General features: G+C 46.0%; 2 protein-coding genes and 1 long non-coding RNA gene across 16 annotated transcripts in view; 1 reads left to right on the top strand and 2 right to left on the bottom strand.

The window, feature by feature from the left end:
- The window catches only part of Plcd4 (phospholipase C delta 4), a 23,322-nt gene extending 16,454 nt beyond the window's left edge, over positions 1-6,868 (top strand). For 3 of the 9 annotated variants that reach the window (XM_040753319.1, XM_040753316.1, XM_040753317.1), the window contains exons 10-18: positions 1,278-1,469; positions 2,579-2,674; positions 2,800-2,956; positions 3,497-3,613; positions 4,191-4,363; positions 4,961-5,096; positions 5,553-5,702; positions 5,781-5,872; positions 6,632-6,868. In XM_040753319.1, the coding sequence (XP_040609253.1) occupies positions 1,278-1,469; positions 2,579-2,674; positions 2,800-2,956; positions 3,497-3,613; positions 4,191-4,363; positions 4,961-5,096; positions 5,553-5,702; positions 5,781-5,872; positions 6,632-6,772 (1,254 nt within the window). In that variant the 3' untranslated portion in view covers positions 6,773-6,868. Of the gene's footprint in view, positions 1-1,277; positions 1,470-2,578; positions 2,675-2,799; positions 2,957-3,496; positions 3,614-4,190; positions 4,364-4,946; positions 5,097-5,552; positions 5,703-5,780; positions 5,913-6,631 lie in introns of those variants that run through there. The other 6 variants (XM_040753318.1, XM_040753321.1, XM_040753322.1 and 3 more) reach the window with 6 other exon arrangements.
- Positions 733-2,803, bottom strand: LOC121142790. The gene is made up of 2 exons (XR_005879895.1): positions 2,118-2,803; positions 733-1,545 (listed from the first exon to the last, which is right to left on the bottom strand). It is a non-coding gene; the product is annotated as an uncharacterized LOC121142790 (long non-coding RNA).
- A 561-nt stretch (positions 6,869-7,429) lies between the features above and the next one.
- On the bottom strand, positions 7,430-27,986 carry Znf142 (zinc finger protein 142). Of its 6 annotated transcripts, none has more exons than XM_040753308.1 (10): positions 27,692-27,986; positions 27,361-27,508; positions 25,007-25,320; positions 20,840-21,436; positions 19,090-19,251; positions 16,115-16,939; positions 14,119-14,296; positions 10,311-13,203; positions 9,309-9,414; positions 7,430-8,324 (listed from the first exon to the last, which is right to left on the bottom strand). In XM_040753308.1, exons 3-10 carry the CDS (start codon positions 25,290-25,292, stop codon positions 7,855-7,857), a joined length of 5,517 nt encoding a protein of 1,838 aa, XP_040609242.1. In that variant the 5' UTR covers positions 25,293-25,320; positions 27,361-27,508; positions 27,692-27,986; the 3' UTR covers positions 7,430-7,854. The 6 variants fall into 6 exon arrangements, with proteins under 6 accessions (XP_040609242.1, XP_012969214.1, XP_012969216.1 ...); XM_013113760.3 differs by having other exon boundaries at positions 27,748-27,986; XM_013113762.3 differs by lacking the exon at positions 27,361-27,508 and having other exon boundaries at positions 27,748-27,986.
- Between the last annotated feature and the right edge of the window lie 10 nt (positions 27,987-27,996).

The raw sequence follows: 27,996 nt of genomic DNA, 5'->3' as shown, positions 1-27,996 counted from the left end.
TTTGAACACCTGATCTTCCTTTCTTAACCTCCCAAGTACTGGGATTATAGGCATGCCTAGTTTGTGTGGTTCTGGGGATCAAGCCCAGGGTAAGCTTCATCCCTAGCCCTTAATAGTTCTTGATAGTTTATAATTGGTACAGACTTCACAAACAATATAGAGAATGGTAAATTCTCCCCCATTGTGATTACAAACACTTTCATAGCAGTATAAATCAGTAGATTTTTTAAAGTATTAAATTTATTTTTATTTATTTTGAGGCAGGAGGTGGTAGTGGTGCATGTGCCATGGCAAAACACAAGTGTGGGGGTCAGTAGGAGTTGGTTCTCTCTGTCTACCATGTAGGTTCTGGAGATTAAACTCAGAGGAGGTGGAGGCAGGAGAAACCAGAGGTTCAAGGAAAGCTTATCCTCAGCTACATATAACAAGTCTAAGACCAGTCAGGGCTTCACAAGCACCTGTCTCAAGAAGGAGGAGGAGGAGAAAGACGAGGAAGAGGAGGGAGTGGTGGTGGTGGTGGCAGCTGAATGTAGCTCAGCAGTACAGCATGTGCTCAGCATAGGTAAAGTTTAGGAATAGTGAAAATAAATCCACTGGGCCAACACAATGGTTCAGTGGGTAGAGGCACTTGCCAAAAGCACTCAGGAGGTATATTGTGAGCTGGAAGTCAGCCTGTGCTACATGAGACCCTTTCTCAACACACACACACACACACACACACACACACACACACACAGTTTGACAATTTTTATTATTATTGCTGAGTTGCTCTCCAAAAAGTACCAAATTTTACTCTGACCAACAGAACAGCATAGTGAGATGATTCATAATAACAAACATTGAAAAGAAGGGCTTCTCTTTTTTTTGTTGCTCTGAGTTTTTTTGAGTGCTAGTATTATTGCATGCACAAGCATGCTTGGCACTTTTTAGCATCTAGTCCTGCCTGCCTTCCTTCAGAGTTCTGAACTTCAGGCTTGAGCAACCAATTCCCAATTCATATCCTGTCTAAAGGCTTTTCCATGAAAAGACTATTCAAGAAACTCCTATGTGCTTTACATATGCAAACCTTTAACCTAAGGGAGTTTTCAGTGTGTAAAATATGAGTGAAGGACCTATTGATTGTTTTTCATATGGATAGAAACAGCCTAAGTTTGTTTGAGAATAAGTGGCTTTGCCATATGTATTGAGGGAAACTTCTGACAGCTCACTCTCTTCTGCCTTCTGCAGGAGGGGCTTGAGCAGACAAGTAGATAGGTCTCTTTATTTTTGTTCCCTAGCAGCTTCAAAGGAAGATCTTGGTGAAAGGAAAGAAGTTACGGGCAATTGAGGATATTGAGGTTGATGAAGAAGAGGAGGAAGAGCTGGAGAAAGATGAGGACTCGGATGTGGATCCAGGCACCTACCCGGAGCTGGACACTCAGCTTCAGCCTGAGTCCCAGGAGCTGGTCTCTGGGAACAAGGACGATGAGGTGAGTCAGGACTACTTTTCTTGTAATGGCATTTGGTCAGCATGCATCTCGAGCTGAAGGCCAGTTTCTGAAGAGTCTAGATCCAGCCAGGGTGGAGAGTCAAGGAGAAAAATGGTCTTTCCTCTCAATAAAAGAGGCCTAAGGGTGTATCTACACTGTGCATTATACCATCTATAGTATCACTATGCATTAGACTATGCATCCATACATCTATTTCAGTGACTTTCCAACCTCTGGGGTTATGAAATCTTAGAAAAAGCTTCTTATTCAAAGTGAATAAATGCAGAACCATTCTAGTTGAAGCCCTCACTTGGTTCTCTCCTGGGTCCAAGTAGCATGGGGTGGTTCAGACCTGATGGGTAGGTAGGTAAGTTCAAGAAAGAAAACAAGGAGGGCAGAGAGATGAAGGAGCTAAGTGACTCTGGACACAACTTTGTTATTCACAAAGTCCTTAAAGGCAAATCTAAAGGCCATTGGTCAGTATGTCTCTCTATCCCCCCACCCCACCCTCCCCTGCTCCCCTGCTTCCCCTTCTGTGTGTGTAGCTATTTTATTGACTGAGTAAGAAGTTACTGAACCACTGGCAGCTGTGATCTCAGTCTGAGCTATAATGGGATAAGTCAGAGAAAGTAGTTTTGGAAAGGATACAGTTTGAGGAGCAAGAAGTATCCAGATATGGTGAGGTTAACTGAGAAAATCTACCATTGGTGGGACCTCGGAAATCCAGGTGTGATTCAAGGCATGTGCCACCATTGCCCGGCCTTTTGTTTTGTTTTTTTTTTTTTTTTGAGAGTCTTGATATGTATCCCAAAGTGACCTGAAACTCATTGTCTAGATCAAGTTAGGCTCAAACTCACAGTGATCCACCTGCCTCTGTCTCTTGAGTGCTGGGATTAAAGGCATGCACCATCATGCAAAAGATCATGTATATTTACATGGTTTATTGTTCATTTGTTTTTAAGAGAGGTAGGGTGACTGAGGCCTCTCTGTTTAAAAATATTAAAAACTGGTTACCCAAGATGTAGCATAGAGAAAACCTTCCAAACCCAGAGCTGACACTGATCTGAGCAGTATATGCAGACTGCCTTTATTCCCATCCTCACCCCCAGGTTGTGGCGTGTCCGATGTCTTGTCTGCTTATCTGTGGTCACATTTTGGCCCAGGATCCTAGTACCATTCCTGGGTCCTCTTTCTTGTCCAACCAGGTGAGGCAGGAGGGAGACTACAGTGGGGAGGTATTGGGCAGAGGCTTAGGTTGGATGGCCACTAGCCTCTTCTCTCTGGGTCACTTCAGACTCAATACCATCTTCCTGTCCACTTTCTTTTTCAGGATTCCAGGACCATCTCGTGCCCAGACCTGTCTGCCCTGGTTGTCTACTTGAGGACTGTCCCCTTCTGCAGCTTCATTCATTCCAAAGAAAATTACCATATCTATGATGTTTCATCTTTCTCTGAGACCAAGGCCAGGAACCTTATCAGAGAGGAAGGTCAGAAGCGAAATGGGATGGGTACTTCAGGTCTGGCAGGCAGGTAGCTAAGTCCCAAGAAACAGAACAAGGAAGTCATAGAGAGATGACCGAGTTAAGAAGTTTCTTAGAGCAGGCAATGGGAAATGTGGTTTTGTCTTAAAGATAGTCTCTCATAGCCTAGTCTGCCCTCAAACTTGATCTGTAATTGAGGACTACCTTGAACTTCTGATCCTCTGGTCTCTGCCTCCCAAGTTCTAGGATTACCCTGTATACCACTATTTCCAGTTTGTGCAGTGCTGGGATGCAAATCCATGGCTTTATGCCTGCTAGGCAAGTGCTTGACTAAATTATATTCTCAACCTGAGACGGTAAAGATCTGTGAATAGTGAGCACAAAGCTCTAGGGAGAAGGAAATTTGGGGGAGGCAGTCACCTTTCTGGAGCCAGCTTCAGATTCCAAGAAGAGTGAAGTAAGTAGAAAAGATCCTTGGGACCAGGGAAGAGGGAGGACTTACCTCAGAGACAGAGCTTCAGTCTCCTTCCCTGTACCTTTTGACAGGCAACGAGTTTGTACAGCACAATGCCAGGCAGTTATGCCGTGTGTATCCCAGTGGTCTGAGGACAGATTCATCGAACTTTCACCCCCAGGAATTCTGGAATGCAGGCTGCCATATGGGTGAGGAGGCAGCAGGGACAGGGAGGAAGGGAGTGGAGGATTAGCTGATGGGAGGTAAATTCCCTAGTGGAAGTAGGGTGGGAGAGTGTTTTAAAGGAGTGCTAGGGCAAGAAAATTTGAGAAAAATGGTGCTATCTATTGGAATGTTTCCAGCAGGCACTGATTGAGGATCATGCTCTGTTCTATAGCCTAAGCTGGTTTCAAACTTTGTCCTCTTTTAGTCTTCCAAATGTGCTACCCAGCCGCAGCAGGCATCTTTACACCTACTGTCTTCTAATTCCCTTTGAAAGAGGGGCTAGAAGGCCAAGGAGGATGTATGTGCATGCATGTTAATACACACATGCCTAGGTGTGTATATGTATATGAGAGAATAGTGTGTGTGATTATGAGAGAGAGAATGGGGGGGAGAGGAGGAGGGAGGGGGAAAAGGGAAGGGAAGGAGAAAAACAAGCCTTTGCCGTGTAGACTAAGATTATGTTGAATTTATGGGTATCCTCTTGCCTCTGCCTCCTGAGTTTACGTGTACCATCACATCCAAATCCCAAGGTGACATTTTCTTTTTCCCTGGGATTCTCAGTGGCTATGAATATGCAGACTGCAGGGAGTGCCATGGATATCTGTGATGGGTTCTTCCGCCAGAATGGTGGCTCTGGCTATGTGCTGAAGCCAGAATTCCTGTGTGACATCCAGAGTTCCTTCAATCCCGAGAGGCTCATCAGTCCTTATAAGGCCAAGATCCTCTTAGTCCAGGTATGACAGAAACTGTTGGGAAGAACCTGGAATAGCTGGAATAGAGGTGTGTATGTGTATGATGGGGTATGCTGCTGGCTCAACTTGACAGTGAAAGTTTTCTACCAGGAGTGGTAGCACACACCTTTATTTCCAGGCCAAAGCTACACAGCGAGACAGTCTCAAATAAACGAATAAATAACTATCTAATTTTTTTTTCAGAAGAGGGAGCCAACTGCCTAGTTTCAAATGACTTTTAGTTATGCAACATTAGGCAAGTTTTTTGTCACCTCAGTAAAGTTCACCTGCAAGATAGGGGTAATGCTATATAACCTGTCTCACAGGGTTGTGAGGACTATCGTTTCAAAGTGCTTACAGTAAACATTGGTGCACAGTAGGTACTGTAGAAAAGGCTGTTGCCATTGCTGTGCCTACATTCAAGCCTTTCGATTCATTTAAAATTTCAGGCTGTAAACTAGAATATACACTGTCTATGCAGGATTAGTTTTTCGAACTATGAAGTTATAGTGCAAGTTCTGTGTTCTCAAGAGTGTGACACTGAGTGAGGGAGGGCTGGACTGAGCAGGGGCTCATGAAGTTCCAGTGCCCTGGTTGCAGGTCATCAGTGGTCAACAACTCCCCAAAGTGGATAACATCAAAGAGAGTTCCATTGTGGATCCACTGGTGAAAGTAGAGCTCTTTGGTGTTCCTGAAGACACAAGGCAACAAGAGACCAACTATGTGGAGAACAATGGTGAGAGACCAGACTGCCAATTCCTTTCTATCCTGTCCTCCATTTGGTGCAGTGCATGGGACTGTGTATCCCGGCGGCAAAGTGATGTAGGCTAGGAAATCCTGGCCCTCCCTTATAGGCTTGTGAATTGGAAAAAGGCCTTATGCTTTATATTTTTAAAGGTTTTTATGTATGTGTATGTGTGTCCAGAGGCCAAGAGGGCATCAGATTCCCTGTACTGGGTTATAGGCAGCTGTGGTCCATCAGACATGGGTTCTGGGAACTGAACTCAGGTCCGCTGAAAAAGGAGCAAGTGCTTTTAACTACTGGGTCGTTTTGGTAGCCCATGTTACATCTGAGTCCTTATTTGTAAAGTGCTGACTGGCAATCTAGGTTAAATAAGAGTTTTGGGAAAGCAACTAAGTATGGCCTAGTGAAGATGGTCAATCTGTACCTTTATTCCTGTCTCCACTTCAGGTTTTAATCCATACTGGGGGCAGACATTCTGTTTCCGGGTCCAGGTGCCTGAACTTGCTATACTGCGTTTTGTGGTAAAGGATTACAGCTGGACATCCCGGAATAACTTTATTGGTCAATACACCCTGCCCTGGACCTGTGTGAAACAAGGTGAGGCAGTCCTTGGACTCCTGGCCAATATCCCAACTCTGGCTCCCTTCCTAATACAGTCCTTCTGCCCGTTTCCAGGTTACCGACACATATCCTTGCTCTCCAGGGATGGCACTAGCCTCCACCCAGCTTCCATCTTTGTGTATATTTGCATGCGGGAAGACTTGGAGGTAGATGAATCTTGATGTGGATATCCCATAGCAATAGTAGGTAGATATGCTGGCTTTGGATGTCAAGCACAAAATTGCCTCGCTCCTCCCTCCCTTTTCCCCTAAGATAGGGTCTCACTATGTAGCTCTGGCTATCTGGAGCTCCCTATGTAGACCAGGCTGTCCTTAAACTCAGAGGTCCACCTGCCTCTGCCTCCAGAGTGTTGAGATTAAAGGAATGAGCTACTGTGCCCAGTATACCTTGTTCTTTTTTTTTTTTATTAAAGATTTTATTTATTTAATATTAAGTATATGGTGTTCTGCCTACATGCCAGAAGAGGGCACCAGATCTCATTACAGATGGTTGTGAACCACTATGTGGTTACTGGGAATTGAACTCAGGACCTCTGGAAGAGTAGCCAGTGCTCTTAACCCCTGAGCCATCTCTCCAGCCCCCACCTTATCCGTCTTAAGCAAATCTAAGACTTCATCATTTTTTTGTGTGTGTGCATTGGTGTTTTTTGCCATAGGTGTCTGATCCCCTGGAACTGGAGTTACAGACAGTTGTGAGCTACCATGTGGGTGCTGGGATTTGAACCTGGGTCCTCTGGAAGAGCAGTCAGTGCTCTTAACTGCTGAGCCATCTCTCCAGCCCCCTAGTCTAGTCTTTCCTGCCCTTTCCTGTTGTGCACTCTGTGCTGGAGTTCCCTCCTTATTCTTGCCCTAGGCTTAGTCCCATCCTCAGATCTTCTGTTAATGTCTTCTATCATCTCTGACTAGAAACACAGGGAGGAACTCGAAGCAGAGAAATCTACAGAAGCATTATCCCCTCCAACCTACAAGTCCCTCAAAATCCAGAGCCAACGAAAGGATCAATCAAGGATCAAGGCTCCCAGGCAAAGGTTGGGGAAGGATGCCTGACCCCAGAACTATGACTCTCTAGAGGACAATACACAGCCTTGAGTCCCCACTGGACTGCTGCTCCTTAGCTGGTCTAAATAGAGCTTCTCTGTCCAATTTGGCTCCTGTATGGTCTGTCATTGTTAGGCAAGAAGGGGATGTATGGGGCAGGGAGGTGGGCAATAACATTTGGGTAGTCAGGTGGATGTATAGCTGTCATTGTTGTGCAAGAAGGGGAAGTATGTGTGGGGGAGGCATGCAAAGAAACAAGGTTTCCAAGGACTCTCCTCTATGTGTTGCATAGGGAGGGCACAGAGAGAGGCTCATAAGGGATGGGGCAAAAAGACAGGGCATGCAGCCTTCCCCAGTTGGGCCTTTACACTGCCTTGATGCTTGTACGCCCTGATGCAGCTGCTGAGCCAGTCTTCCGACTGATGATCAAAGCTGCTTCCAGTGGAAGCTGAATGGGTGGCAATCCTCTTCTGACAAACAAAAGAGCTTGAAGCAGGGAGCAAGGGAAGGGAAGAGCCAGGGCAGTAATCTGGGTCTGTTTCAGAACCTCTTTGAGGTAGAAGAGACAAGGAGGGGAGGGGGGAGGGGGGACATCGGATGGGACAGGACAGACGACATGGCAAACCCAGATGACAACCTAGGAATGATAGGACAGGGATCTAGACATGTCTGTTAACTGGTAATCTTCTGTTTTACATGCTTACAGAGCACGAGGCACAGGAACACATGCAATTGGGTATAATTGTTTAGAAAATGGTTAAAGAAACTAGGACATGAAGGGAGTAAGAAGGAAGAGATGATGGAGTAAATAAAACAAAGCCCTTATAGCCAGGGACTCTGGTAGAGACTGGAGATTCAGTCACAGATTAAAACCACAGTGCTACTCAAGAAGAAATTGTTTTAGTCCAAGCCTATCTTTTATATAGCTGATAATTTCAAAGGCCAGAGTCCAAAGGTGGGGAGTGTGTTCCAGTCACACTGCCATCCCAAAGCCAGTCCTCCTTCAGGCCCTAAGCTCCTCAGGCTAGCTACAGTCCTAGTGTGATATCTTGGACTATATGTAATTCCTAAGCCAGAGGTGTGGTAAGGGCTCAGCCTTCAGGTCCAGTGGGGGGAGCAGGAGGAGCAGAAGGGCTGGGATCTTCCAGCTTCACATCATGTAGGTGCACTGTGGGAGTGGTGGGGTCTTTGCCTACACCCTGGTTGGGGTCGGCCTGGTCAGGGTGGTGCCTGCGCACATGCTTGACCACCTGGAACTTTTGCTTGGCTTTGTAGCTGCAGAGGCGGCAGAAGAAAGGGTGGCGGTCGGTATGGGTAAGGGCATGATGTCGCAGGCCAGCAGCCCAGCGGAAAGCACGGTGGCAAACATTGCAAACATAGGGTTTGGCCTCACTGTGCTTGCGTAGGTGGGTGCGCAGCAGGAAGCGTGTCTTGAATGCCTTGCCACACTGCTCACACATGAAAGCCCGGGCCTCTCGGTGCCGCGTCTCCCGGTGTACGCGAAGTGCATCAGCTCGGTTGGTGCAGTATTCACACTCGGGACACTGGTATGGCTTCAGTCCTATAGGACAAGCACAAACCACCATGGAAGAGGGAAGAGCAAGGATCAACGAGTCATAAAAAGTCAGTATGATACTTGGATACAAAGAATACAGCAGCAGCATAATGGCCATACTTTTCTGTCCCAGTCAAACCTGACATTCTATGCCATAACTGAATGTCATTAGTCCTTTCAAAAGAACACATGGTTTGTGGATTCCATACACTAGAGAGGAAAAGATAAATTAAAAATAGGGAACTTGGGGCTTGAAAGATGGCTCAGTGGTTATGAGCACTGGCTGCTCTTTCAGAGGACCTGGGTTTAATTTCCAGCACCCATACGCAGCTCACAACTGTGTGTAACTCCAGTTTCATGGGATCTGGCATCTTCAGAGACATAAATGCACCAATTCACATTAAAAAAAAAAAAAAGGGAGGAACGACTTGCACCTTTCTTTTCACTTATAATCATTCTACCACATTTACACAGAAACCAAGTCTCTCTCAGTGGTTACGCAAAATTGAGTTGGAGGGCTGGGCGGTGGTGGCTCATGCCTTTAATCCCAGCACTCAGGAGGCAGAGGCAGGCGGATCTCTTTGAGTTCGAGACCAACCTGGTCTACAAGAGCGAATTCTAGGACAACATCCAAAGCCACAGAGAAATCCTGTCTCGAAAAAATCCCCCCCGAAAAGGAAAAAAAAATTTGAGTTGGAGGTTCTCCATGTGTAAGAGTGTGTGTGGACTTGTATCATAATCACCAGGGACAGTTTTGCAAATACACTTGTCCGGGCTTTCAGGGTTACCCACTCTTTGGTGTTTAACACATGTCAATGGCTGGCAAGCCATTTTTGGCATGTGTTCTTCCTGTAGCACCTCTTCCCAAGGTGAACACTGATGTAGACTCACTAAGTCTGAGTTAGGACATCCAACATCTCAGGGAGGTCAAGGTTGCCAGAGAACAGGGAGACCCTTTAATCAAAACAGTCAGTGCAAACACTCACTTACCCGTGTGCTTGGTCATGTGATATTTGAGTTGGTTGACCCACTTGCACTTGTAGCCACACTCGGGGCACAGGTACTTCCGTTCCTCCTTATGGATCCGCATGTGGTACTGGAAGATGAAATGCAGAATGCTTACTCCCCATACAACAGAGTGCTTCCCCTCAGGTCTCAGGGTTTTTTTTTTCTGAGACAGAGTTTCTTTGTGGCTTTGGAGCCTGTCCTGGAACTAGCTCTTGTAGACCAGGCTGGCCTCGAACTCACAGAGATCCGCCTGCCTCTGCCTCCCGAGTGCTGGGATTAAAGGCTTGCGCCACCACCACCCGGCTCTCAGTTGTTTCTTAACTAGCTGTGTTGTGTGGTTGGTTAACCTCTAATTCTGTTTGATAATCAGTAACAAGTATCTATCTTTTTGTGTGTATGTATGTGATGTAGAGGACTAAACCCAAGAACTTGTGCATGTTAGGCAAATATTCTTATCACTGAGTTCCCTATCAGTGACCCACTTTGTATTTTCAAATGATTAAAATCACAGTACTAGGCATTAAATTAAGTGCTCAATAAATATTAGCTGTTACTAGCCAGATTACTCTCAAAGTATTACATGCTTTTATCACATGGCAAAGTTATGGAATTTACCTTTACAAAAGTTCATGAAGTTGTATTATCCCTGTTACAAATGAGAAATCTAAGTTTTGAGAAGTTAAGTGAATATATGTAATTGTTAAGGTCACAGAATACAGGAGACTGGATAGATGACTCAGCAATTAAGAGAACTGGTTGCTTTTCCAGATGACCTGGGCTTAGTTTCTAGCACCCACATGGCAGCTTACAACTGTCCTTAACTCTAGTTCTAGAAGTTCCAACACCTCTTCTGGCTCTGCAGGCACCAGGCTCACATGTGACACACACACACACACACACACACACACACACACACCTGAAAAAAAGTCACAGCATCCAGAGCCTATATTCCTTGCATTTCTGTGATGTGGTTCTTGACCTTACCTTGAGGCGAGAAGGGTCAGCACAGGCATAGGAGCAGAGGTGACAGCGGTAAGGCTTTTCCCCAGTGTGAATGCGGCTGTGCCAGGTGATCTTCTGCCGATTTTTGGTGCTATAGGCACAGTCGGTACACTTGTAGAGCCGGGTTCCTCCATGTCCCTTTACGTGGTGATCCAGTACCAACTGATATCGACATGCAAAGTCACAAAAGGGGCAGCAAAGAGAGGGCTGGCCAGCATCCCCATCCCCACCTGAGGGGGCTGCTGAAGTCTCTTCATGTTGCTCCAGGTAGTGCTTTACCAGGCCTACTCGCTCTCGGGCAGCAAAGTTACAGAGCTGGCAGCGGTGGCTGAAATGGTGTTGCCTCCGATGCTCATCCAGTGCTGGCCTGCTAGGGAAGGTCTCCTGGCAGGCCCCACACTCCAGCCTTGGGTGCTGTTTACGGATATGTCCTCGTAGGCTGGCAGGACTGGGGCAGAGCAGGCCACAGTGGGAACAGTGCAAGGGGCCCTCAGTGGCCTCTACAGGACAGCCAGAGGATGGGTGTGTAGGTTCTGGGTGTCTGCGCAGAGCATGCTGCTTCAGTGCTGTTTCTGAGCTAAACTGGGCCTCGCACTGAGAGCAGGAAAAGGAGGGGGTGCCTTGGTGGCAGCTGTTGACATGGCGAGTGATGTCATGACGAAGATAACCACTATAGTCACAGAGTGGACAGAAGTGGGTGGGTGTTTTATCATGTACTCGTAGTCGGTGTAAACGCAGTTTTGAGTTGGTACCAAATGTCTGCGGGCAGGAGCTGCAAGGGATGCGGCCAACACCTGTGTGTCGAGATTGGTGGGCCTCTAAACGGTACCGTCTAGTAGTAGAAAAATCACAGAAAGGGCACTGATGTGGCTTTACACCCTCATGCTTGAGTCGCCGGTGCTGTTGGAGGCACCGGCTTTGCTTGCAGGTAAAGCCACAGTCCCCACACTGTAGAAGGGGCCGGGGGCCAGAGGCTGGGGCTGTAGTGGCGTGCTTCCGCCTTTGATGGAGCCTCAGAGCAGCAGCAGCAGAAGCAATGAATGGGCAGAGACTACAGTGCAGATCTCCAGACTCAAGGGGGCAGCCCTGGGTCTGGTGAGTCCTTAGGGTCCGTTCCTGCTGACAGCTAAAGGGACATGTGGGGCAGGAGAAGAGGGCACCCTTCTGCTTCTGAACCACAGCAGTGTCTCTATCACCAGGGCTGGACTCTGTACTTCCACTATTCAAGAGAGCAGAGTCCCCATTGCTTAGGGGAAGCACAGCAGGATGGGTCTGCGGATGCCCACGCTTTCTTCTCTGGCTACGCTCCCCTCGGCAGCCTTCAGTCACATGAGAGGTGATAGAGGAGAGCCGAGAACAAAGAAATGTACACGAGCTGCAGTGAAACTTGCCTTGCTCAAAGTGGAACTTCTCAGAGGTTCCTATGGGTAAGGACTTTCCTACAAGAGAGGCTGTGGAAAGAGATTCCTCTACTCTTGGCTCCCCAGGGAGCTCAGAAGGAGGATCTTTTGGAAGCAGGAGCGCTACCTCTGATGGTAAAGGTAGAGGCTTCCCACTTTGAGCATCCTGTGAGGCTTGGCTACCTGGAAGCTGAGAATGTAGAATGGGAGAAACAGGTCTAGGCAAAGCCTTGTTCTTTCTGAGAAGAACAGGGCATTTCTTCATCATATGGGTGCTGAGGCCACGCTGTTGCTTAAAGCTAGCTCCACATTCAGGACATAGTAGGGGTTCTCGGCGGCTTTGGCACCCCGACTTGGAGTGTAGAGTCAGCGTTTTCTCCCGGCGAGTAATAAAAGGACAGTGTGGGCAGCGGAAGACTCTTCCTTCTCCCTGGATCACGACCATCTGTACCCGGCCCTCCAGCACCAATGCTTCTGCTTGCTCTTTGTCCTGTCTCCTCAGGGCCTTAAGCAGTGACTCGGACTCAGGAAACTGAGGCAGCGGTGCAGTCTCAGCAGACAGAGTTGCCTTGAATGTGTTAGGGGTTTCCTCAGAGATTAGAGGATTTCTAGGGGGCTCAGAGACTAGCTTCTCCAGATTGGGCTCTTCAGCAATCAAGCCAGGAGTCCCAACGCTTTCAAAGCTGGACAGTTCCGGCTCTTCCAGTCCATCTGGTCTTTCCATTCCCAGTGGTCCTGAGGGATCTAGAGGCCTGAACTCTACAGGGGCTGTTTCGGTGAGCGGCTCAATGGGTGGTGGTTCTGCCACAGGTTCTAGTTCTACCCTTAGGGCTTCCAAGTGTAGCGTGCAGCCACCCTCCTCCATCTCCCCTGAGCTGGGGCTGCCAACCAGGTCATCCCCTTGGGGAGCCTCAGTAGCATCCCGTCTCTTGGTGCTGACCTCATCACTGGTCTCTGGCAGGGCCTGGTCCACACTGGAGTCCGCCACAATCCCATGTTCATGGTCTTGTCTCTCAGGCTGGGCTGATGGCAGGCTTGAAGGCCCTGAGTCTGATGGAGGTGCCAGGCACTGTCTGGAACCCTCTGACTCTTGGCTGGCATTGCAGAACTGCCAAACCTGGTCCCCTGGCATGTAGCCATGGACCTTACGCTTGTGGAAGAAGAGTGTGGTGTTGCTGAAAGTACGGTAATCACAGAGGGCACAGTGAAACTCACGCAGATGGGTGTGCTTACAGTTCTCATGGCTCAGCAGGGCCTGCTTGTGGCGGCTCTGATAGCTGCAGTAGCGGCAGGGATAGAGCGGGGCAGGTGTGCCAGGGTGGTGCTGGGAAGCCATGTGCTTTTGAAGCTCATACTTCCTCTTGCAGGCAAAGGCACACACCTCACACATGAGGGACTTGCCCTGGTGCCGCAGTTTGTGACTGCTTAGCTGGTCTGCCCGATGGCAGCGGTAAGAGCACTGGTTGCATTGGTATCTGGGGAGAAGGACAAAGGAGTCAACCACAATATGATAACAGTTAACAGTCACTGACTAAATAGTATGGGCCTGGGTCTGTGCTCTGGATTTAACCTGCTCTCCATCATCCCGTGAAGTAGGTATAGATGAGGCCAAGGCACTGAAGTTAAGAGTCTGCCTAAAGGTGTTTCCAAAGGAAGTGAGGGCAGAAACAGTCTGGCTTTAGAGCTGGGGCTCTCTATTCTCTATACTGCATGTGTCATCCCCCAACTCCCATCTTGAGATTCTGGGCACTGAACTCAGTCAGGGTTTTATGCATGCTGGAGAAGTGTTCTGACAGAGTCCCTAAACTACTTCCCATAGGAAAGTAATCTTGAGTATAGTGGGGCAGGTATGCCAGGGTGGCACTACCCACCTGACTTCTAAGAAACTGAAAGCCCCATGGAGCAGGTTTCTGTGCTTTGTTCTATTCCCTAATGGAGTCATAAAAGCTACATACCAAGCCCCTAGGCAGATGTGCCCACAGGTTAGAGAATTTGTCCAGATGTCACTTGATTTTAAAGTGGCCATTTGGTGCCATTAAATGTAGATCCATTTTTCTGAGACCGAATTCTGAGAACTCAAATAATACTTTAAATGTGGGTTCTAAAGATTGAACTCATCAGACCTTCATGATTGCAGGCAAGCACTTTATGGACTGAGCCATTTCCTCAGCCCTTCAAGAGATATTTAATCTTCCTTCTCCTGGCCCAGAATACTCTTACCACACAGAATGGGCCACAGACACAGGGCTCAACTGTGGGTGATGGAGCTAAGATAATAGGAGTGGAGAATGGTGTTAGAATAGAGAAAGCAATGGGGCCAGAAGCCTGATCCAAGAGGGAAACTTAGCATAATATTCTTAGGAGAGATGGAAATAGGTGTGTGCTCATACCTGAGATCCCCTGCATGTTTCCGCATGTGCACACTCAGGTAGTGCTTCCACTTGGTGACATAGCCACATTCAGTACACATGTAATCCTTGGTGTTAGAGTGGGTCAGCATGTGCTTGGACAGGTAGCTCACGTCTCGGCATGTGAAGTCACACAGCTCACACTTGTGAGGTTTCTCTCCTTATATTGTATGTAGGGGAAAGAACACAGGTCAGATAGATTTGAGTGAGTGGCCATATCATCTCTTCCAGCAAGTTTGCTATGATGCTAGGCAGGAGCAAAAGCCTAATTAATGTGCAACCAGGTATGTAGCAAACTACACAAGAAAGGCTATATTATAGCTGTCTCAGACAGTTCCTCCAACTGCTATACCCATGCAGAGGGGAAAAAGTAAAGACTGTCAGCTTTGTAAAATTAAAGTCTACCTTTGATTTTTTTGTTTAGTTTTTGTTTTTTCAAGACAGGGTTTTTCTGTGTAGCCCTGACAGTCCTGAATTCAGAGATCTGAGTGCCTCTGTCTTCCCAGTGCTGGGATTAAAGGCATGTGTCACAGCGCACAGCTTACCTTTGATTAAAAAAAAAAAAAGGTAGTTGGCACCTGTAAGTCAAGTCCTTCTCATTTCCTAAGTAGAGATTAGAACAAGTGAAGAGATAGAACTGGAACTCTCGATTCCAATAAAGTAATGCATATGTACAGCCAGCATTTATACAATGCTCACTATGTACCTGGGCATTGCATAGTGTCTCTTCTCAATGAGTCTTCATAACAACACTATAAGGTTCTATTATCTCTATTTTAGTGGTGGAAAATCAAGGCACAGAGAAATCACAAAGCTATTTTATTAAACGGTGGACCACATGGCCTTGAGTAGCCCATTTCCTTGCTTCCAGAAAGAAAAACAAAACATAGACCTCACATAGTTGGTGTGAGTATTAAATGAAACATAACAAAGCTGTCAGTGGTGTATAGTAAGAACTCAAGGATGAGCTGTCCCGGTACTTACTCAGTACCTGGCACATAGAAGCTGGTGGTCATTTTTCCTTTAAGACCCTCCCTCCCCCTCCAGCCACCTCTGTATGGTAAAGAGCATACAACATAGATCTTTTTGTGATCTTACTGTACATCTAAATTTAGCTTCTTAATTAACTTTTTGCCTCTTATCTTTACCTGCCTTGCTTTCAAGATTGTAAAGGATGAAATAGGATAATACATATAAAAGAACCTTTTAAAGTATGTAACACTACACAGACACAGGTTTTAGGAAAAGGTCTTGGAAACTACAGTCTGTGACTAAACCGTGAACAGAAATGAAAACTGATGTATGGGAATAACAATAGCTCTGACTACACTGCCTAAAAATTATTTTCCTAACCAGAGCTTTCTGTGGAATTGGCTTAATGGCCCATCAATGCACAGATGTGTGCAGAAATCAGAGGTGATACTGTAGTAGGAAGCCTGATTTAGCTGTCATCTAAGGCTTCAATAGTGCTAGCAACCATTTAGGAGTCCAAGATAAAACAAGTCAGTTTTCATGTTCAGTTCTAAGGAAAGCCACAATGTATATGGAGAACTGATTACTGTCCCTTCTCCTGCTCCTATAGACTCCCAATACTTGAATTCTAAAGGAAGTTATCTGTCCTGGTCTGGAAGTCTTCACTATGAAAAGCAGACTATTCACCCATCTGCACTTGACTAGGGGTGGGTAGAACTGGACAAGTGCATAAGGGTGAGGAATGATAGTCTAGTGTTAGAACACAGGTTCTGAAATCAGCGTGCATGGATTCACACACACACTGACTTGATTACTTAATTTGTTGAATGACACTCAATTTATGCCTTATATTCTTGGGATACTAGAGTTGTGCCCATAAACTTGAGGTCAAGTGAAACAATGTATGCAGTGTCCTTTGTGTGATGCTTGGTACACAACAAAACTCATGCTAGCCATCACTATCAGCACCATTACATCATCATCATAAGGCTGGAAGTCATCTCACCAGTATGCAGCAGCATGTGTCGGATAAGCACCCTCTTGTGGGCAGTGGCAAAGTTACACTCAGAGCACTGGTGGATCTTCTCATGAGCATGCATCTTGCCAACGTGATCCTGGTAGGCTACTGGGTTGAAGGTGGCAAAGGGGCAGAAGGTGCACCGTAGCTCTTCACTGCCTGGGTGACCTTGTTTCTTATGTTTGCGGAACAAGTGCTTATTGGAGCAGGCAAAGTCACAGTGGGGACAGTGGAAAGCATAATGGCTCTTGTGGTGGGCTTCCATGGCTTCAGCTGTAGCAAAGAGCATGGGACATGAGTGATGGCGGCACTCCACAGCCCGGACTCCATGGGTCTCCTTTAGGTGCCTTACAAAGGCCTTCCGGTCAGGGGCTACATAAGTGCAGCCCTCCTGAAAGCAGTGTAGAGGTGATGGCTCTGCTGCAGCTGCTGCTGTGTGGCTCTTGAGGTGCTCTTTGAGTGCTTGGCTGAGGCGGAATTCCTCACGGCACACAGGACAGGCGTAAGTGTCTGAGTAGAAGTTGGAGATATCCTCGTGCATGCTGGCCATGTGGCGGTTGAGTGCATTCCTCTCCACTGCACTGTAGTGGCACAGAGGACACTGGTGGGCCTTCTCACCCAGCTCCCGCAGCAGATGGGTCTTGAGTTTGCTCTTGCTGGTGAAGAACTTCTGGCAGTTAGGACACTGGAGGCTTGGGTCTGGAAAGTGGAGATGTAGGTGTTCTACCAAATGGGTCCGCTTCTTAAAGCAGCGTTTGCATTCTGGGCACATGTGTGTCTTGAACAGGGACTCAGTGCTGGAAGCCACATGTGCTGTGAAAGAGAATGAAGAGGGTTAAGAGTCTGATTCTCTAGTAGTTCAGTTGCTAGTCAGACCGTGCAAGCCATAGCTTTTACAGACAAAAATATCACGTGGCCTTTCTTTTCATAAAAACCAAACACCAGAGTCTGAAATATCTCAAAGAGGTGAGAAACTCCTCTACTAAGAGAAAAAGAGCCACAAGGACTATGCGTATCTTTTTTTTGTCAATTTCTTGCTTTTTAAAAATTATTATTGAAGCCAGGCGTTAGTGGCACACGCCTTAATCCCAGCACTCGGGAGGCAGAGGCAAGCGGATCTCTGTGAGTTCGAGGCTAGCCTGGTCTACAGAGCGAGTTCCAGGACAGCCTCCAAAACAATACAGAGAAACCCTGTCTCAAAAAAACAAAAATAAATAGATAAATAAACAAAAATAAAAATTATTATTAATTTTTAATTTTTAATTTATATCCTGATTGTATTTTCCCTTCCCTCCTTTTCTCCCCAGTCCCCTGCACCTCTCCTCTGACGCCCCCATCCACTCCTCCACTTCCTTTCAAAAAAGGACAGTCCTCCTGAGAACTGTCAACAAAATATGGCATATCAAGTTGCAGTAAGAATAAGCACCTCCCCTGTGTTAAGGCTGGGCAAGGCAACCCGGAATGGGGCCCCCAAAACAGCAAAGGAGTCAGAGACAGACCCTACTCCCATTGTTAGGAGTTCCACAAGAAGTCCAAACTACACAACTGTCACCTATATGCAGAGAGCCTAGGTAAGTCCCTGTAGGCTCCCTGGTTGTCAGTTCAGTCTCTGTGAGCCCCTATGAACCCGGGTTAGTTGATTCTATGGTTTTTCTTGCGATGTCCTTGACCCCTCTGGCTCTAACAATCCTTCCTCCCTCTCTTCAGCAGAATTCCCCAAACTTTGCCCAATGCCTGTGGGTCTCTGCATCTGTTTCTATCAGCTAGTGGATGAAGCCTCTGTGATGACAATTGAGCTAGGCCCCAATCTATACTCATACCTTCTTGTGGCCTGTTTCAAGTGTTTTTCAAATTACCCACTATGCCTAACCTCTATTTGGAGCTAATCAAGAGAATCTGGATGAAGCCTTCTTGTTCTTGCTGCCTCTGCTCTATACAGACAAGCAGAAAGATCAGCAGGGCTGATGTGAAAGGAAGAGCCTCAAAATGAGTGAGCAGAAAGAAAGGTAAAGTACCCTAAACTTCCAAATACTGGCTCACTGAGCTCTAAATAATCAAGAGCCAATAATAAATACCATCAGATTAAAAAAATTATTCACCAGACATTAGCAAGTGTTTCTATTGAGTTTGAAACTGGAAACAAAGATTCAGAAGAAAATTCTTAGGAAGTTAGACAAAACAGCTTGATCATCAATAACCTATGATATCTACACTATTAACAGAATCCCTTTTCCCTGCTAAAGAGGTCTATGGCTGTACTGGACAGTTTTATGTCAACCTGTCACAAGCTAAAGTCATCAGAGAGGAGAGAACCTCAACTGGAAAATGCCTCCATATGATCAGGGTGTAGAAGAGTCAGCCTGTAGGGCATCTTCTTAATTAGTGATTGATGGGGAAGGGCCCAGGCCATTGAGGGTGGTTCCAATTCCTGGGCTCGTGGTCCTGGGTTCTATAAAAAAGCAGGCTGAGCAAGCCAGTAAGAAGCACTCCTTCATGGCCTGCATTATCAGCTCCTGCCTCCAGATTCCTGTGAGTTCCTGTCCTGACTTCCTCCAGTTATGAACAGTGATATGGAAATATAAGCCCAATACGTTTTTTCCTCCCCAACTTGCTTTATTACGGTCATAGTGTTTCATTGTACAACAGAAACCCTAACTAAGACACTGGCTGAAGAAACAATGCCTACGAAAACAAATTGTATTGTACCACTTCCGCGTATTACTAGATTGCCAGATTTTAATTTTGTTGTTGGTTTTAAGTCCTTGAGATTAAACCTAAGGCATACTCCATTGTTGAGGTGTCTCCCTAGCCCTAGATCTTGACTTGAGACTAAGTAGGACAGAAAGAATACATGGATCTAAACTAAAGCTCAGTAAACCAAAACCTAAGGCCTAAATGTCAGGCTCCCCACTGTCCACTCCTGTCTACCACAGAGCTTCAACCCCAGTGATGTTATTTATTACCTTCTGACTGCTGAGTTCCTTGGCTTTTATCCAAGATGCTCTGGGAATCCTTTTGGCTCTCACTCTCCTCTTCCTCTACGTCCTCTTCAGCTGACTCCTGCCCAGGCAAAGGCATACTTGCTTCCTCAGAAGGTTCTCCCTCTCCTGGAGGCAGTCTGGGAGCTAGGGACACATAAAACTTGAAGTTTACAAGGGCCAGTGACAGTACTGAATGCTGATACTTTGCATCCAGAAAAGGATCTTGGATGCAAAGTAAATATATGTATCCTTATTCAAGATGGGGATCTGAAGACCAAGGTAAAAACCTAGTCTAAAAACCTACAATAATAACAGACTCAGACCCCTTGAAGCTCAGAACATTGAAGTCACTGGCAAGTGGGCAGGAGCTAAAAGGTTGGTAAGAACAGAATGTACTTCCTTAGCCCAGGTCGCCAGAGCTAAAGGCTGAATGTTCAAGGTAGAGACAATATCCCAACTGTTGTTCACTGTTCTGCTGAGGAGGTTAATCTGTACTTCAGGCTTATATCTTGCCCCTAAAAGGTCTTCTCTTTAGACATAAGAACAAAAAAGAGGCTTGGAAAGTCAAGTTCTCTTGAACTATTTTCTCTGTTCCCTGCTCCTCCACTCACCTCATGTTGGTTCTGTTATTTTTGACACTAAAAGGAGAAACTGATAAAGTACCACTCTTTCTGAGATTTCTTTCTGGTTTTTTTTTTTTTCAAGACAGGTTTTCTGTGTAGCTCTGGCTGTCCTAAACTATGTAGACTAGGCTGGCTTTGAACTCACAGAGATCTACTTGCCTCTGCCTTCTGAGTGCTGGGATTAATGACATAAACTACCATCAACCAGCGAGATTTTTAAATAACATTATTCCTTTCTGCCCACTCTCATGATTTGTTTATATTTATGTTTTTTGTTTTTTTGAGACAAGGTTTCTCCGTATTGCTTTGGAGCCTGTCCTGGAACTCGCTCTGTAGACCAGGCTGGCCTCAAACTCACAGAAATCTGCCTGCCTCTGCCTCCCAAGTGTTGGGATTAAAAGCATGTACCACCAATGCCCGGCTTTTGTTTATGTTTTTGAGACATGATCATGATCTCATATATCATATAGTCTAGGTTGGCCTGGAACTTGCTATATAACTAAAGATGACCTTGAATTTCTAACCTCAAGTGCTGGGATTACAGGCACACACCATTTCATTGAGCTTCAATCTCATTCATTCTAAAGGCAATCTATAAACATTCTACTAGTACCAACAGTCACTTGCAGGCACTTTTGCCCTTAGATAGCAAGGTCTGAAATGGATCAATACAGGATATTGTTAAAATAATTTCCAATTACATGTTCCTTAACTCAAATTTTACTGTCACAAAGGCTTCCTTTTGTCCCATGTATTCTAATTAGTTCAAGTGTTCTAGAGCCTTTTCCATATCTCCTAGTATTTCCACCTCCCTCCCCCCAACCATCCAGCCATTCCCTGAACAGGGTTTCACTGTGTAGCCCTGGGTATCCTGGAACTTTCTCTGTAGACCAGGCTGGCTCCTAATTCACAGAGATCTGCCTGCCTCTGCTTCCCAAGTGCTGGGATAAAGGAGTGTGCTATACAGCCTAGCTACAATCCCATCCTCTTAAGCCACGTCTACATTCTGTCATATTCATGGAACAGTCATACTGGAAACGAATGTTTCTTTTAAGAATCAACTGTGGATATATTCTAGGCATGAGACTGGTGGGTCCCTGGCCCCCTACCTGGCAGATCCTGGGATGGAAGGCCCTGAACAGCAGAAAGTTCTCCCCGTGTACTGGCTCCATGGCTCCGTTGATGCTGCCGGAAGAGTTTGACGTTGGAGCCCATGAAGCTGCATTGGCTGCAGTGGAAAGGGTAATGGGCCTGCCGATGCAGCTCCATTCCCTGCTGGCTCCCAAAAAGCAGGGAGCAGCCCCGGAATGAGCAGGGCACAGGAACTGCCTTGTGGGTCTGTCTCAGGTGATGCTGCAGACCCTTGCGATCTTCAGCAGAGAACACACAGCCAGACTCTGGGCAGGAGAACGTGTTGGGAGTGACCCGGTGAATCTTGAAGTGACTCTTCAAGGCCTGGGGTTGGGCAAACTCTTGTCTACATACAGGACATGGCAGGGGGCTATCTGGCAGGCTGGGGTCCTGCAGAGGGCCATGGAGGGTGAGGTTGCTGGGGGGCAGCTCTACAGAGCATGGGGGCCTAGAGAGGTCCTGCACAGCCTGAATATGAGTCTCAGTGCACTGGTGTAGGGAGAGCAGAGTAGGCTCTGCAAAGCTCTGTTCACAGCGCTCACAGAAGTATACCTCCACCACCTTTACCAGGACACCTGCAGGCAGAGGACCGACAGAGAAAGGCACAGAATCAGATGGAACAAGACTTGAAAGAGTTAGTCACTAGTAGAAATGTAGGTGAATCTTTTTATAGTCGTGGAGTGCAGACAGACTTCAAGTTTGGCTTTGCACCTGGACTACAAGTCTACAGGTCAGGATAGCCTGTCTGGAATGTGTGCTTGCATTTCTAGTGTCTAGTAAAATACTTGGCAAAGGATGTGTGCTTAGTGTGTTAATGAATCAACAAATAATAAAATCCAACAAATAATAAAATCCATAAAGCATTAAGAAAAGCAAATTTGGGGCTATGGAGATGGCTCATTCAGCAAAGCATGAGGACTTAAGTTTAGATCCCCAGCACTGACAGTGCAAAGACAGGCAGATTTCTGGAGTTTATTGGCTGGCTAGCCAAACCAAACCAAATTTGTAAGCTCCAAGTTCACTAAGAGACCCTCTCTGAAATGGCTCAGTGGGTAAAGGCATTTGCGACCAAACATTATGACCTAAGCAAGTTTAATCCCCAGAACCCACATGATAGGAGAGAGCTGAAGCCCACAAGTTATTTGCTCACACGCACAAGCACCCACACCCATCACAAATAAAATAAGATGTAAAAGAAAGAAATAAAAATGTAGGGAGCTTTGAGGAAGATCCTTGACTCTGACATCTACACATAAGCATCCATGTGCACACACACATGCTGCTGCATACTGGTGAGATGACTTCCAGCCTTATGATGATGATGTAATGGTGCTGATAGTGATGGCTAGCATGCGTTTTGCTATGTACCAAGCATCACACAAAGGACACTGCATACATTGTTTCACTTGACCTCAAGTTTATGGGCTGATTCTTTGGTTTGCACCTCCCGTTTCACAAGGGAGTGTTGAGTTAGAGATCCAAGCTACCTCAAGTATATGAGCTTCTCTACATGGTTCTAAGGATGAAATTCAGGTTGTCAGGGTTGCAGGCCAAGTACTTTATCTGCTGAGCTATCTCATAAACCTATGACACAGGGTCTTGACATGTAACCCAGGCTAGTTATGTAGCTTAGTATAAACTTGAACTCTAGATCCTTTCGCCTCAGGTTCCTGAGTATTAAGATTAAAGGAATGCTGGGATTACTGACACATACCAGCACATTCACCTATCAAAGTTATTTTTGTGTGTGACTACATACTAAATCTATCTTACCTTTTTAATCAGTTCATGGTATTTCAGAGTACTGATAAATCAAAATGAAATTCTGCCCTGCTGGACCATGCAGCTGTTTCTAATAATAACAGCAGTAGCAGTAACAAAGCTGTCTTATACATTCCATCCCTGTATGCATATTTGTCTTCCTGTAAGAGAGGATCCCGGAGTGGAATTACTATGTCAGAGTGTGCATTATTGTAAAATTCACTATGTAGCTAAACTGATCTTCAAAACTTAATTTAGGTTGCAGATGCAGCTGGGTGAGAGTATAACAATTAGCTACCATTTACAAGAACTTGGGTTCTATACCTCAGCACAAAAAAAAAGAAAAAAATTTTTATATTCTTCCAAAGTTGCAAGATAGTAATAGCTGTGCATGGTGGCATATGCTTTTAACTCCAAAACTTGGGAGGCAGAGGCAAGCAGATCTCTGTGAGTTCTGGGCCACCTAGTCTATATATAGTAAATTCCAGGTGAGCCAGAGCTACATAGTGAGATTATATCAAAAACTTATAGAGTTGCAAGATATTATATATCCTTACACAGCCTCTTTTCAACTCTACGGGTTTGGTTTTTTGCTGCTGCTGGGGTGTGTGTGTGTAGATAGGGTTTCTCTGTGTAGCCTTGGCTGTCCTGGAGCACACTCTATAGACCAGGGTGGCCTTGAACTCACAGAGATCCACCTGCCTCTTACTCACAAATGCTGGAATGAAAGGTGTGTGCCACCAATGCCTGGCCAACACTACAACACTAGAAAAGATTAAAAAATACTTAGCTTTGCCCAAAATTGAGAAGAAAAATAACATTGGTATGAAATTAAGCATTTTTCTTTTCTTTTCTTTTCTTTTTTTTTTTTTTTTTGGTTTTTCGAGACAGGGTTCCTCTGTATTGTTTTGGAGTCTGTCCTGGAACTCACTCAGCAGACCAGGCTGGCCTCGAACTCACAGAGATCCGCCTGCCTCTGCCTCCCAAGTGCTGGGATTAAAGGCGTGTGTCACCAACGCCCGGCGAAATTAAGCATTTTTCTATAGAGCTACTGTTTATCATTATTTCTTTTTTGTGAACTTGCATGTAGTCATTCCTATCCATTCATTTATTCTTTTTCTCTCTTCAAGACAATATCCTGTCGTGTAGCCCTGGCTGGCCTGCAATTTACTATGTAGACCTCTGACTTAGAACATTCAGCAAGCCTCCTGAGTCCTGGAATTACAGGTGTGCACCACCATATCTAGCCTTCTTTAAAAACAAAAACAATGAACTCTGAACTTTAAAATTACTGTTTTTATTTTTTAATTTTTTAAAACATTCATTTATGTAAAATGTGTCCATATGTACATGCATATGTTTGAAGGTCAGAGGACAACTTGTAGGAGTCAGTTTTCTCCTTTCATCATGTGGATCCTGGGGACTGAATTCAGGTCATCAAGATCAGTAGCAAATGTCATTACCCACTGAGCCATCTTGCAAGATCCCTTAACTTGCTTGTGCTAAAATGTTTCTCTCATTTTTTGAGATAGGGTCTCACTATGTAGCACTGGCTGGTATTGAACTCACAGAGACAGGTCACCCTCTTAAAAGTGTGTATCACCACATAGTACATTCATGTTCTTTTTATTTCCCCAGAGAGAAATTTATGGTTTTTTGTTTGTTTGTTTTTGTTTCTTAAGACAGGGCTTCTCTGTGTTGCCCTACCTAGAACTCACTCTGTAGACCAGGCTGTCCTGGAACTCACAGAGATCTTCCTGTTTCTGCCTCCTGAGTGCTGGGATTAAAGGCATATGCCACTAATACCCAGTTCAGTTTAGAATTCTTACATGGTCAAATTGCCTAATTTTAGTTGTAGAAAGAATAAAAATAAACTTTGTATTGAGATAAACAACATGCCCAACTCTCTTAACAGCATGTCCTGGGTTAAGTAGAGTATGTTAAGCACATGAAACTAGGGCAAGGAATACCAGTTACTTCTGGAAAGCCCCGCCAAACTCAGGATGGTTGATCAGGCTGGGCCTCTGGTCTAATGACTGGCTGGTTTAGGGTCAGTATGAAAGAAAGACTCCTCAAGGACTGTCAGTCAAGGACAAGCCAGAATAGGCAGAGGTGTCAGAAAGGTTTTCTGTTCTGGATTACTACCCAGCAGACACGAAGCTCTCAGAGGGAAAACTTTGCCAAAAGTTTGTTACAAGGGTGCAAGCTACCTTGCCAGCCTTCCCTCAACATGCATCAACTGCAAACCAAATTATAACATCTCCAGGTCTAAAAATAGCATACTATCTTGTGTTCTCATCACATTCAAAGAGAAGAACCAAAAATAGCACAGACAAAAAACTCAAGGCCGTGTCCCACTGGCCTGGTAGCAACTATGTTTGTACCTGAGGTCTCTCCAGAAGCTCCTGGGGTCAGGGTTCCAGCTACTGCTTCCACAATAATTTCCATGTTCCCTGGACTCTCTTCAGTAGCTGTGGCCTCTACCAGGAGGCAGCCTGGGTCAGCAGGTAAAGATGCAGGCTCTCCAGAAGCACAGGTGTTCTGGACAGGGCCCAGGATTCCGTGGTTTGAGAGAGATGGGGGAATCAACAATAGCTCAGAGCATAGTCCATCCATCTCTCCGGTGCCGTTAGCCAGCTGGGATGCCAACATAGGATCTGTCATTATCATTGACTTGTGTGCTGTGGCCTCCTAAATGCTGACAAGTAACCAGGAAAAAAAATTATATATATAAAAAATATACACACACACATACACATATATATATACACACATACATACACACACATATATGGTTAGAACTCTTAATTTCTCTGAAGGTAGCCCACTTATTTAGGCATTTCCTTTCATGGCAGCATGCCATACTTATTATCCTAAATATTTTCAAAGAAACACTCAATATAGAGCATAAAATGAGAATGAAGTCAATGAAGTCAGTATTAGTAGAGAACCAACAAGTTGAAGCCAATGATAAAAGATTACACATTGTGTTTCTTTGCTGGGACAAAACTAAATGGGGCCAAAGGATCTCTCTTTCACCACCTGATGATCTCATTATTCTCAGTGTAGACATAAAACCATTCCTTCACTTATGGCCCGCATTGACTGGCCTCTCCAGACAACCCTTACTCCCTCTGTCCTCCTCACCAGATGATTTGCCATTTTCTGACTCCATACATTCCTTTTTGCTTGAAGACCTCTCCACTTTCTTGCATCTCCCACTCAATCCATCTCAATCTCTTGTCTAATCAAATATACCTACTCCTTAAGAAAACAAATACCAGTTCTGCTGTGAATGCTTCCTAACATTCTTAATTTTCTCCTTTGGGTCCTGACAGCCTTTATATGTAGCCCTATCAGAAACCACACTGCACTGTTGTTTCCCTAATAGTCTCCCTTCCTAGATGTTTAGCTCAACTGGCATCAAGTATGGAATGTAGTTGAGGATGACTTTGAACTCCTAGTACTCCATCTACCACCCCAGTACTGGGAGTCCAGGTATACATGATACTACCGGTTTTAAGACTTCATTTTTAATTATGTGTGTTGATATGTGCATGAGTGCAGGTCCAGAACCAAGAGTCCAGAAGAGGGTGTTGGATTCCCTGAAGCTAGTGTGGTTGACAGATGCCTGAAATGGATGCTGGAAACTGAACTCAGGTCCCCAGAAAGAGCAGCATTCACTCACAACCTTTTCTTTCTTTAATGTGGTGCTGGGGATCAAACCCAGGGCTTTGTGCATGCTGGACAAGTACTCTACAAATGAGCTGTTATTACATATCTCCAACACTGGATGTGGCGCTTTGAGCAATATATCGGCATTTTTCTTTTCAATGAATACAAAGCACCAATAAGCTGTGTACACAAGTCAGACAGATGACAATTCTAGTGACCAGCTGAATTGAAGTAAACCCATATACCTTTTTAAAAAACTAATGTGCATTGGTGGTTTGCCTGCATGTATGTCTGCTTGAGGTGTCAGATCCCTTAGTACTGGAGTTACAGGCATTTGTGAGCCACCACGTGGGTGCTGGGAATTGAACCCAGGCCCTCTTGGAAGAGCAGTTAGTGTTCTTAACCGCTGAGCCATCTCTCCAGCCCCAAACCCAGATATCTTAAACCAACGTATCAAACCAGTGGTTCCTCAAATGCAAGGTAACTTTTGGATTCACTAACTTCCTAAGGCCTCCAGAACCTAACACAACCGAGAAACAAATTAAACTACACACCCTGTTAGACAATGCTGAAATAAGTGAGATGATTTTTCAAATTCTTAGTACTCAGGAGGCAGAGGCAGGCCTGATTTACAAAGTGAGTTCCAGGTCAGCCAAGACTGTCTTGAAAAACCAAAACAAAACAGAATGACAATAAGTACTTGATGAAATCTGGTCACCAAGGTTGAGTAAGGGCCAGGTGACAGCCGCTATTCTTTATTCTGCAAAATCCCTCCACTCCAACACAGCAAGGGCAGGCAGAAATTCAGAAAGTGTCATGGAAGAGCACTCCCGTGGTCAGAGAGGCTCTTTGGAAGCTACAGCTTCCACCGGCTACTTATAATTGCTGCTCTGGCCAGTTTTCCAGCTCGCGCCTCAGGAAGACGAGGCACTTGAGTAGGAGTGCGCCAGAGAAGTAAGGTGCTTTCTTTGAGATCGGAGAGCCAAGGTACACGGAAGCCTAAGGAACAAGGCGCCCCGGACTAGGTACCTCGGCTGCCACACGCTTCTGGGCTTTGGCTCACCGTGTGGCCTTGAACAGATGCACTCTCTTGGCTTCTCGGGGCCTTAGCTTTCCTATCGGTAAAGTGGAGGCGGCGACAGCGTCTACACTGTCCGGCGACAGCCAAGTCACAAGATCCAGAGAAGAAAGGCGTTTTGGAACCTGCAAGGCTTGGGATGATGCATCGTCACGATTATGGTCCTGAGGAGAGGCAGCGGATACCCGGGCGGGGCCCAGAGCGGTGACGCGAAGATGCGCCCGGGCCCCTCTCGTGGGCGTGCTCCCCTCAGCACCTCCTCCCATGGGGTCCCACCTCCCATGCCCACTCATGCTGAGGCTAGAGAAACTTTTACCAGCAGCTCCCAGCACCCGCACTTCCCCTGGTTCCCGCCGACAGCCGCTCTCTCACCTTCTACCCCAGGGCCGGCGGGAGCTGCATCTCTATGGTCTGACGGAGACTGGAGCGGCTCCTTAGGGGCCTTTGGTGCGGCCGCCCATGGCCCACGCGCCTCTGGGAATCTGACGTGTGGCGGTCACTCTGTCTCTCGCGACCGCTGCTACTCTATGGTTCCCCTACACCCCCACGTCCTTGAATACCCTAGCTCTGAAGCCCAAAGCGGAACCATCGAGAGTTGCAGGGCAGAGTGGATCGAACCTT

The sequence above is a fragment of the Mesocricetus auratus genome, unplaced genomic scaffold (assembly GCF_017639785.1).
Source record: "Mesocricetus auratus isolate SY011 unplaced genomic scaffold, BCM_Maur_2.0 Super-Scaffold_100010, whole genome shotgun sequence".
Lineage (NCBI taxonomy): Eukaryota > Metazoa > Chordata > Mammalia > Rodentia > Cricetidae > Mesocricetus > Mesocricetus auratus.
This window is presented reverse-complemented; position numbering and strand designations above follow the sequence as displayed.